Genomic DNA, 11,917 nt, shown 5'->3' with positions numbered 1-11,917 from the left:
CTGTGATTCCGGAATGTAAGGTGGCACTTTGTGGAAGATGGAGACACTACATATGCCCCTAGTTTGAGTCCCACATATTATAATCTCATTAGTTGTCCAGAGAGTCCTTAAAGGAAAAATAGGGAAATCAAGAACTAATATTTCTAAGTGTAAAAAAATTTAGGGCTGCTTTGTACATTATAAAGAAGCAAAAAGGCAGAGTTTTTTTTCATTCTCACAGTTTGTAAAATATTTTGTTTACAACTGCAAATAAGAAAATACATAATTTGCACAATCATATATTGATAAGTATAAATTCCTAAGGTTATAGAGATAAACAAGGTGCTTCAGGTCTGGGAAATGTACTGTGAGTGTCACAGCTAAATACAAGATGGAACAGATTGTTTAGAATAAGTAAATACATATTTCAAGGGCTCATTCAAGGTGAAGTGACCAGTTAACATCTCTCCAGTCATAGGGGGGAAAGAAGAAGTAAAAAGCTGGGGGGATAGGGGTTAATGGGTTATAGATTGTTTTAATAAGCCATAAATCCAGTGTCTCTATTCAGTCTATGATTTTTAGTGTCTAGAAAAGTTATAAATTTAAGCTTCCAGGCTCATCTTTTGAAGGTGTTTTGGAGGTTTCCTTTGAGGATGAGGACTGAAAGGTCAGGTTATACGGTGTTTTTGTCTTTTAGCATTTTTCTGTGTTAGTTCATTTGAGAGCATAGTGATTGCCTGGTTTCACCCTCATAATTGTTATTGGGCCATTTATTACACTGGATGAGGCAGCATACCACATATTGTGATAGGCATGTGTCGGACTTATGGGACTTGAAAGGTGTGTTCTGGGGGTGGCATTGATCATCGTTGGAGTGAAAATATGTCTACAGGTTTTACATCTGTTGTTCTGGCAAGGTCTGGTGCCACTTTGCGTTAGTGTGTCCTGGTCTGTGGGGAGCTTGCTTCTGATGATGAGGGGAGAGTGGTTGGGGGGTTGTTTGAAGGCCAGAAGAGGGGGTTCAGGAAAGATTTATTTCAGGCTGTGGACCCCACTGACTATGGGTTGTACTTGTTTAATGACACACCGTATAAGTTCCAGTGTGGAGTAGTAGGTGACAACTAGAGGTTGGAGTGGGTTTTATTTCCATATTGAGGCAGGTTCTCTCAAGATATTTGGGTAGACATTCCATGATGAAATCTACTTCACTGGTGGAATATCCTTGTTTTGTGAAAGCAGTTTTAAGAGTGTTAAGATCATGGGCATCAGGTGAATTTTCCCCTGCAGTTCCGCCCCATTCTGCCCCCACTCCACCTCTTCCCCTGAGGCCCTGCCCCCACTCACTCCTTTCTGCCCCACCTTCACCCCCCACTGTGGCCCTATGACTGGAAAAGCTCTGTGCTGCTGCCACAGCCCCAGAGCCACAGTGGGGAGCAAGAGCTCCTCCAGTCCTGGGGTCGTGGTGAAGGGAGATTTTTCTGGGGGCCCCAAATTGGCCAGGGCCCCTTGGCACGGGTCCTGTGGCCCTGTGCAGTAATCCACCACCGCCAACCCCCAGCAGCACGAGGTCAGGCGAGGCTTAGCCTCCCCAAGCCTCCATCACGTGCCACCCATGGTTAAGATATATATCCCAGACTTTCTCCTCAGAGCATATTCTTTGGTATCTGAGTGCCTGGCAATATATAACAAATTTCTTGGTGTGTTTGGGGTGGTTTCTGGATCTGTGTAGGTGGGTGTGCTGATCCATAGGTTTCTTGAATATAGCTGCCTGTAGTGTTCCATTATTGGAGCTGATTGTTGATCCTAGTGTGGGAGTGTTCTAGAGATTGTTTAATTGATAGGTGGTGGTTGTTGAAGATGTGGTGGAAAATTATGAGGGTGTTTAGGTCCTCTGTCCAGAGGATGAAAATATTATTGATGTATCTAACCATTGATTTAATGGTGCATTTACCCAGAAATTCTTCCTCAAGGAGGCTCATGAAGAGATTGGCAATTTGGGGAGTCATCCTAGTACCCATAGTTGTTCCCATGGTTTGGACAAAGTGCTTGTTGTTGAATGTAAAATTGTTATGGCTGAGGATGAAACAGATGAGTTTGGGTGGATATCTGAGTATTTTCCATTGTCTTATAAATATTTGAGATAGGCAGCAATGCCATCATTGTGAAAGATGTTCATGTACAGAGAGGTGATATCCATGGTGGTAAGTATGGTGTTCTCAGTGAGATTGTTAATTTTATGGAGTTTCTGGAAGAAGCTGGTTGTGTCCTGGAGGAAGCTGGCCCTTTGTGTGGTGAGTGGTTATATAGGGTAATATATACTATATATCTAGAAAGAGAGAGAGGTTATATAGAGTAATTTAAATACTTGCAAATTCCATTCCATTTATTCACAAAATGTCAACGAATATTTAATAATTTGGCCAAGGGAATTAACCACTGAGGGTATGCCTAAACGGCAAAGATAAACCCGCTGCTGGCCTGTGCCAGCTAACTCAGGTTTGCGGGGCTGTTTCATCGCTGTGTAGACTTCCAGACTTGGGCTGGAGCCTGAGTTCTGGGACCCTCTCACTCTCGCAGGGTCCCAGAGCCCGGAAGTCTACACAGCAATGAAACAGCCCCAGTGGCTGGCATGGGCCAGCAGTGGATGTCTTCTTGCTGCATAGACATACCCTTAGGGTGGGTACATGTTCAAAACAGGAGGGAGAATATGATGGCAGGAGAGCATATGGAATCTGGTGACATCGAGATGACTGTTTGAAAAGGAAGAGGGTTTTTTCTTGTCAAGGTTTAAATTTTGATGGATAAATTATTGAGGAATTTTCACTTAGCAAGTATGAAGAATATGAGGGGTCTGTGAGATCAAAGCTGTGGTCTGTGTAATACAGCATTATGTAGCATAATATTTTTCTGTGGTTCTAATGTTTTTCTGTTTTCTTAAACTGGTACAGTATACAGCATATTAAAACTTCATATTTCTATAGAGTCTGAGGCTCTCAAAGTGCTTAACAAGCCTTAATGAATTAAGCCGCAAGTTAACACAGTGAGGTTGGTAAGTAGTGTTATACTCACTTTACAGAAAAAGCCACTGATTTCTGGTGCTTCCATTATGGTTACCTAACTTGAGACAGGTTTCAGAGGAACAGCCGTGTTAGTCTGTATTCGCAAAAAGAATTATTATTAAGGATCTACAACCTATCCTAAAGGATGACCCAACACTCTCACAAGTCTTGGGAGACAGGCCAGTCCTTGCCTACAGACAGCCCCGCAACCTGAAGCAAATACTCACCAACAACCACATACCACACAACAGAACCACTAACCCAGGAACTTATCCTTGCAACAAAGCCCGTTGCCAATTGTGCCCACATATCTATTCAGGGGACACCATCACAGGGCCTAATAACATCAGCCACACTATCAGAGGCTCATTCACCTGCACATCCACCAATGTGATATATGCCATCATGTGCCAGCAATGCCCCTCTGCCATGTACATTGGTCAAACTGGACAGTCTCTACGTAAAAGAAGAAATGGACACAAATCAGATGTCAAGAATTCTAACATTCATAAACCAGTCGGAGAACACTTCAATCTCTCTGGTCACGCAATCACAGACATGAAGGTCGCTATCTTAAAACAAAAAAACTTCAAATCCAGACTCCAGCGAGAAACTGCTGAATTGGAATTCATTTGCAAATTGGATACTATTAATTTAGGCTTAAATAGAGACTGGGAGTGGCTAAGTCATTATGCAAGGTAGCCTGTTTCCTCTTGTTTTTTCCTACCCCCCCCCCCCAGATGTTCTGGTTTAACTTGGATTTAAACTTGGAGAGTGGTCAGTTTAGATGAGCTATTACCAGCAGGAGAGTGAGTTTGTGTGTGTATGGGGGTGGGGGGGATGTGAGAAAACCTGGATTTGTGCAGGAAATAGCCCGACTTGATTATGTAAAGAGTTGTCACTTTGGATGGGCTAGCACCAGCAGGAGAGTGAATTTGTGTGGGGGGGTGGAGGGTGAGAAAACCTGGATTTGTGCTGGAAATGGCCCACCTGATGATCACTTTAGATAAGCTATTACCAGCAGGACAGTGGGGTGGGAGGAGGTATTGTTTCATATTCTCTGTGTGTATATAAAGTCTGCTGCAGTTTCCACGGTAAACATCTGATGAAGTGAGCTGTAGTTCACGAAAGCTCATGCTCAAATAAATTGGTTAGTCTCTAAGGTGCCACAAGTACTCCTTTTCTTTTAACTTGAGACAGTATAAGTATTCTCAACCTAAAGTGTTAAACAAACCAATCAGGACATTGCCTTAAAAATCATAAAAACTTTAAAAAAATATTTTGAGTTCTTTTTATTTGCCTTCCAGGTTCTAAGCCTTTGATATACTCGGATCACTTTTTTTTAAGGCTTTTCTCTGCAGCCAAGAGCTACATTATGCTACCCTTTTAAAAAAAAAATTGAAAAGAGTCTCATGTCATCACTTGACTCCAGGAGCTGGAGCTTTAAGAAAACACACCAAAAAGCATGAGACTAGTCATAAAAATCATCAGAGTTGGCTTCACTGCTTTGATCCTAACCTTTTTTCAGGAGCTCTGGGCCTCCACCAGTCCAGCTTAAGTCAATGGGAGACAGAGGGCTCCATATTTCCAATTTAATTGGAGCCTGCGGATGTGGACTGGAAAAGGCTTGTGTTTAGGGGATGGAGATCCCACATCCCCAGGAACATCTGTAGAATTGTGCATATGAGGTTACTTCATGTGACACACTCACCTGAACTTGGAAGGGGGGAAATTGAGCCCCTCCAACTTGGCAGCTGTAACATAGCTCTCTATCACCACTGAAAGTCACCAGCTGCCCCCCACCTTTCCTACTTGTGGGATAGTTATGGGAGGGGTTGTTGTTCTCGCTGGTCAAGGGGGAAGAACTACATTTCCCATCCTTCTATGCGGTGGCAAAAAAAAGTTGAAGAAAGCAAATTCACACGCAGTGCCTGCTGGGATTTGGTGTTCTCCTTCAAGCATCGCTCCCGCGAACTACATTTCCCGTCTCTCTGTAGCAGGAGGGAGGGGGAAGAGGAGCAAAATCGAGAGACTAGTGCGTAAAGCCCGCCGGGAAATGTGACCCAGCAGGCCAAGAGAACTACATTTCCCGTCTCTCCCAGGGGGAAGACAAATATGTGCGCGCAAAGCCTAATGGGAATCGTAGTCCCTACACCTCAGCACACTCATGTTATGCAAAGGGAACCAGGGAAGAAATAACTACCAAGATGGCGGCGAATGATTCTGTCGGGAGGAGGCACGGGAACTCCGGCAGGTCACACTGCGCAGGGCGGTGGGGCACACGCGGAGTCGCTGGAGTGAGGGAGTGCTGAGTCGGTGCTGCCGCCGCCGCCGCCGCCTTCTCCCGTACGGCTTCGGAGCCGCAGAGGTTTGTGGGGCAGCCACAAAATGGAGGCGAACGGGAACGGCAGCGGGAGTAGCAGCGATTCGGCTCCCGACTGCTGGGACCAGGCGGACATCGAGTCGGGCAGCGGCGCCGACCCTGGGTCTGCCCCGCCGGCCGCAGAGGCCCAGGCCGAGCAGCAGGAGCTCCTCCTTGATGCGGCTTTCAGCCGCCAGCTCAACGTGAACGCCAAGCCCTTCGTGCCCAATGTCCACGCTGCCGAGTTCGTGCCGTCCTTCCTGAGAGGCGGGGCGGCGCCTGGACTACCGCCGCCCTCCCCCCCACCTGGCCTGCCGCCTCCTCCGCCCCACGGTAACCGCCGCCGGGGCCACGTTGCGGGGAAGGGGGCAGTGGGCGGGGCACATGCGCCGGATGGGGGTATGTAAACGCAGCCCCGGGGCCGAAGAGGAAATGAGGGAACGCGGGGGGAGGGCCTGGTGGTGAGTAGGGCCCTGGCACATTCAGGTAGGAGGGGCTGGGGAAGGGGGGAATAGGGCTTGGAGGGGATATTGGGGGATCTCGTTGGAGGAGGGGTGTGGAAGCCGAAGCCTTGGGGAGTAACACTTGGCTGTGGAGCCTGGAGGAAAAGATTGATGGTGGGGCTTGGGCATAATAACATTTCCAGGAGGGAAGGGGAGCGCCTGGGAGGCATCATTGGAAGTGGGATGTGTGGGTGTTGCTGGTGGCCATACTGGGTGTGAGGACAACATGTAGGGCGGTTGTGTTGGAGAGACCTGGGGGCTAATACTCGTTGGGCCTGTGGGAGGGAAATGGACTGTGAGGCTGCTGAGGGGAAATTTAGGAGTAAGGGATTGGAGTCTGGGAGGAGAATTTGGGTTTGGAATCGGGAGGGGAGCTTTGAAAATGAACTTTGTAGATGGAGAAAAGGACATCAGAGAGGTTGGTGGTACATGAGGAACTTGAGCATAACCTTGGTGTGTGTGGAGAGGAAGAGGGGCTGAGGATCACTTTGCAAAATCTAGCCAGAGGAGCCTTAGGACAGCATAGAAATGTCTTTTTGTGACTCGGGATACAGCTACAGGGTTATAGTGGGTGGAGTTATAGTGGAGCCGGGCAGAAGGGCACTTCGTGGCACAGTTTAGCTACTGGAGCAATGTGCTGAGCGGTTTTAGGAAGGAGACAATAGGGTACAATTTAGGAATCTGAACAAGGGTGCACAGTAAAGATATCCTTATTGTCAAGAAGCAGAGATGCAAAATGGGGTAATTCAGTTTTAATTAGTATCGTGTTTCATATACTATCTATATCCCAACCCCCCTCTATATTACTTTTTTATCTTGCTTTTCATCCTGACGGGTCAAAAAGCGCCTTAGAGGTCAATATACTTTTGAGAGATTGGAGTGGATTGAAGGGGAGGGGAAACTGAGTGTAGAAAAGGGAGATAGGTCACAGGTCTGGGTCATAGTAGACATGACATGGCTTGGAGATTGGCCCTGTATCTGCCACCAACAGTTTCAGAGAGATCATTTATGCCTTTATGAAGAGGATCATTTTAAGCATTTAATGATCTTTCCAGTGTGACACATTTGGTGAGGTGTTTGGGGAGTGAGGCTCTGGCAGTGCTCTACCTTAATATCTTGAATTTCTATATTGCCTTTCATTTCAAAGGATTTCACGGTATGTTGCAAATAGCATATGCATGGGATTAATGGGGTGAAATTAAACAACAGCTTCTTATTAATACCTGTTCCAAATTGAAGGAGTTGCCTTCCAAATGTCAAAAATGTGGATTAATTTTACAGCAGCTTGTCATTCATAAATTCTTATTCATAGATTACAGGGTCACTCTTGTGATTTAGGATTTTGAAACTTATTTGAATATGACATTTAAAATCTCACTATCTATTTTTGAAATCTTCCTTTATTGATATTAACATATGAGACAGCCCTCTATTTCAGATATCAGGGTTGCAGTAATTCATAGTCACCAATTTGTTATATAGTGTTTAATAAGCCATAGCCAGCAAGAGATCATGAGTTATTAAATATGCATGCTGACTTAGTATCTAAATGAATATCATAGTTGCCTTAATATTTGATGATGATGATGATGATTGAAATCAGTAACCAATCTTTGACTTATTGGTTTGTAGAAAAGTGTGTAAAATATTCAATATCAATATTAAAAACTAATATCCTTCTGTTAAACAATTAAGTGTAAAGCTCTATGTTCATTAAGTCTGACTTAGTTTTATACCGAATACTTTCTGATATCGTAAATTTCAGGACATGTATGATGTGGGCAGCTGACAATAGGCATGACCTTGTACGATACCATTTAAAATATTCTTTGGATAAGCTTTGGACAGACTCCTCGATTCCTATTCAAAGAATCCATGCACTTTAATGTTCATAGGTAAATGTAAATTGTAAAGGTGCTGCAAATAGTTGAAGTTATATCAGAATTTGTATTATGAACCTTTGAAAAAATCTTTGAAGTTCACTCTAATATGAAACTTGGAATTCACATTTTAAAATAATTCAACAAATATTTTTACGTCTTGTACATAATCCATCTGAATCTTTTAAATTTAAACAATATGAAAAAGTTTACTTACATCATCTTCTCCTAAAAGAGAACCATCAGAGCTTTGTTCTGTACTATGAACAAGGACTCCTGGTTGTGTTAGAAATACTGTTACCAATATTTGAATAATGGCATGTGCAGTAACTTTTATTTTTCTCCAGTTCTTTTTATGAGGCTGGCAGTTCCTTGGTAGGTGTGGTGTAGGTTTTGTTTTTTTTTTTGGTAGGCTTGATAATACTTCCCCTCACCTAGCCTCCTCCCTCATTTCCTATACTGTATGCTGCCCCTTTACTGAGCTTCCATATTTCCAGATAGAGACTAGAGGAGACTTAACGGAAAGCCAATCAGTATGGCTTCCGAGATGTGGTCAACACTTAAAATTTAGATTGACCTAGCTATGTTGCTCAAGGGTGTAAAAAATTTACACCACTCAGTGCTGTAGTTAAGTTGACCTAGCACCCAGTGTGGATATGGCTAGGTTGGGGAAGTGGATTACCTACATTGATGGAAAAACCCTCTTCTGTCCATGTAGGAATCATCTGTACTATGGCGCTACAGGGACATAGCTGCGACTATGCAGCTGTAGAGCCACAGTACATGACCTTAGTCTTTCAGAGTGGACAGTTTTCACTCCTTTCTTTCCAGCTGCTGAATACACTTCCTATGTAGCAATACCATCTTTGGCTGATTTGAAGTTCCTAGTTTGTATAATAGTCATACCTTCTCAATGTTTCAAAGGTTTAAATTGATACCTTACTCAATATTTACTTGGGTTCTCATAATATTAAGCCATTGTCTATTAAAAGCACTTTTGTCTATCTTGGAGCAACCTTCTTTCATTATGAGGATTTTGCAGTTCCAAACAATATCTTCTTATCTCATTCCTTGAACTGGCCGTCATTGCTGTGACCTTTGAGCCTGGGAGTACCTAGTCACATTAAGTAATTGATGACCAAGATATTGGTGGAACCAAGATGGTTCTTGTGTGGTGCTGTTTTACCCCATTAAGTTGCGGTCTCCTATTTACATGAACATCTGTGATACTTCTGGCCAGGAGGTGGAGTTTGCCCTGGAAATCGGTCAGTACAGCTCATTATTAGCAAATGGTGCTGAATAGGTTGTTTGAGCAACACCTTCTGGCTTTTCCCATTTCTTCAGGCACTTACATGTTCTGCAGCAGTCAGCCTCTGCCAGCTTGTGGAACAATTTTATTCACGTTTTTTCTGTATTATTATTTATTATTTGCATTTCAGTAAAAGGTTAAAGCCCTAGTGGTGGGCTAGGACCACATTGTGGTGGGCACAGTGCAAACACAGAATAAAAAGATGATCTCTGCTGCACAGAGCTTACAATCTAAGTGTGATGTTCTGGAGGGGTATTAATGGTTATTGTGCCAGGCTTTTAGAGAGAAAATTAAAGGGTTAGATGCAGTGGTGAGCTGGAGCCGGTTCCCACCGGTTCACTGGAACGGGTTGTTAAATTTAAAATTCCCCACGAGGGACAACCAGTTCCAAAAGGGCTTCTAAATTTAACTGGCCAAAAGTGGCCCCTTAGGCGCTGACTCCATGGGTGTTCCAGGGCTGGAACAACCAAGGGGAAAATTTGGTGGGTGCAGAGTACCCTCCGGCAGCTCCCCACCCCACCCCTAGCTCACCTCCACTCCGCCTCTTCCCCTGAATGCACTGCCTCGCTCCGCTTCTCTGGAGCGAGGGGGCGTGAGGAGGGCCGCCCACGCTGCGGGAGGGGGCGCACGCAGGGGGACTACTCCTCACCCTAGCTCACCTCCACACCCCTGAGTGTGAAGCCACCGCCTGCTTCTCAGCCCTCCCAGGCTTCCCATCAAACAGCTGATTCGCAGGAAGCTGGGGGGAGGGGGGGAAGCAGAGCAGGGCGGCGCGTTCAGGGGAGGAGGCGGAGGTGAGGTGAGCTGGGGTCGGGCGTGGGACGGGGAGCTGCCGGTGGGTGCTCTGCACCCATCAAATTTTCCCTGGGGGTGCTCCAGCCCCAGAGCACCCACGGAGTCGGTGCCTAAGGCGCCACTTTTGATGTGATCAGTGGGGGGAGCGGCTGCTCCCCTGCCCCTAGGAGCCAGAGGGACCTGCCGGATGTTTCCTGGGAGCTGCCCCAGGTAAGCACTGCTGGGACTCCTCACCTTGCCCCCTGGGAGGTCCCTCTGGCTCTTAGGGGTGGGGTGGGCACCCACTATTGAGGCCCACAAGACCCTCCTGCCCGGTTCTGGGGGCAGACAGGGAGGGGGGTGGATGGGGTAAGGGTCCGGGGGGGGTGGGCTGGAGGAATCAAGGAATGCGGGGGGTTGGATGGGGCAGGAGTCCCAGGGGGTGGGGTGGGCAGTGACCCCCTCGTGGGGTGAGGAGGGAACCAGTTAAGATTTTGGCAGCTCATCACTGTTTATATGTCAATTAAAATGAGTTAAGTGGCCTAAAATTTAGGTTCTTGTAACACTCCTTCATAAAACCACAACATATTCAGTCTCTTCAGGAGGAGAGTCCGACTCAAAAGGATGGTGCAGGTCAGGAACAAGGTATATTAGCAGAACTGAAATGAGAAAATTGCACAGAACTGACCACACTGGTCACATCCTCACATTCCAAACTAGTCACATTGAAATAAGATGCTATTGGGCTGTTAGGAATACAGTCCTGTCCTGATCATACCTATCGCCTCCAGAGAAAGGGAAGTGCCTAGAAGATGTAAAAGGAAACTTAGTTTGATAGCATCCTGTCTGGCAAGAACTCACTTATCAATAGCTGGGATGTGAAATCCTCATTTCTGTGGTGTTCTATTACTGTAGTCCCCATTTCCCTATTGTTTGTCTGTATAATCTCTGTCTGGTTCTGTGATTGTTTCAGTCTGCTGTATAATTAATTTTTGCTGGGTGTAAACTAATTAAGGTGGTGGGATATAATTGGTTAAATAACCATGTTACAATGTGTTAGGATTATTGGTTCCTTTCATAAATAATAAATTTACTTATTTTTAAAATGTATTTAATAGAGTAGAATGGTAGTTTTTGATTAAATAGCCATTTGAGTGTTTAATCATCTTTCACAGAAGATATTTAGGAAAGCCAATTCTAAAAATTGTCTTTTTTTTTAATCCAGGAAAAATTCTGGTTTTAGTGGCATACTTGCACTCTGTTATGCCTCTGTTTTGTATGTGATTTTCTGCTGTTTGCAACTGAGTCTGCTAAGAAGAGTGTCTCCCTATAATTTTTTATTTCCTCACTTTCCTTTGTTACTTTTAATGTGACTAGAATTTTTGTTTGTCATAAATACAATAACATGCCTGACTTTGGAAGCAAAATCACCTTCAGATTATACATAAAATGTCATTTTACTTAGTTTCTTTGGCCAAACTGTCATTTTTCTCCTTTAAGAATTATTCCAAATGCAATATCTAGCTTTTCATGAGGTCTTGGTTTTATCCAGTTCAACTAATAGTTTGAGTAAGGTATAAGAAGGTTGACTTACCCAAAGTCATACTTCATGAGGTTCCACCTGGAATTTTAACTGAGAACCTTTCTCCGTTTTCATGTATGATTGAATGCTATCCTACACTATCTTCCACTAAATGGTCAAGTATATTATAGACAAGCTATGCTTTTGGGAAAACTTATTTTATGTAGCCATCTCTAAAGTGCTAAGCTGAACTAAATTAATTTGAGCTGAAAGTACATCTTAAAACTACAGTTTATGGTGTATGGGCGTCAGAACAATTCTGTCCACAAGTAATCACTATTTCTAATCTCACCATTCTATAGCATATATTTAATTCTCATCATGCTTTATTGCTTTTCCTAAATACATATAAAAGTGATTTTCTGGGCTCATGCTTTGTTCCTTACTTTTGTATCTTTAGAGGATTTGAGATGTTTATGCTTTAAGGAGTGAGGAAGCAGTTAAAAGAAAATGCTTTATCTAGGACAGT

General features: G+C 44.3%; 1 protein-coding gene across 3 annotated transcripts in view; it reads left to right on the top strand.

The window, feature by feature from the left end:
- Positions 1-5,281: 5,281 nt before the first annotated feature.
- GSPT1 (G1 to S phase transition 1) overlaps positions 5,282-11,917 on the top strand; it is a 38,979-nt gene continuing 32,343 nt past the window's right edge. For 2 of the 3 annotated variants that reach the window (XM_048866537.2, XM_048866536.2), the window contains exon 1: positions 5,282-5,733. In XM_048866537.2, the coding sequence (XP_048722494.2) occupies positions 5,427-5,733 (307 nt within the window). In that variant the 5' untranslated portion in view covers positions 5,282-5,426. Of the gene's footprint in view, positions 5,734-5,864; positions 5,887-11,917 lie in introns of those variants that run through there. The other variant, XM_075132755.1, reaches the window with a different exon arrangement.

Source organism: Caretta caretta, chromosome 10 (genome assembly GCF_965140235.1).
Source record: "Caretta caretta isolate rCarCar2 chromosome 10, rCarCar1.hap1, whole genome shotgun sequence".
Lineage (NCBI taxonomy): Eukaryota > Metazoa > Chordata > Testudines > Cheloniidae > Caretta > Caretta caretta.
The sequence above is the reverse complement of the archived record's forward strand: the minus strand, read 5'-3'. Positions and strand labels throughout refer to the sequence as shown.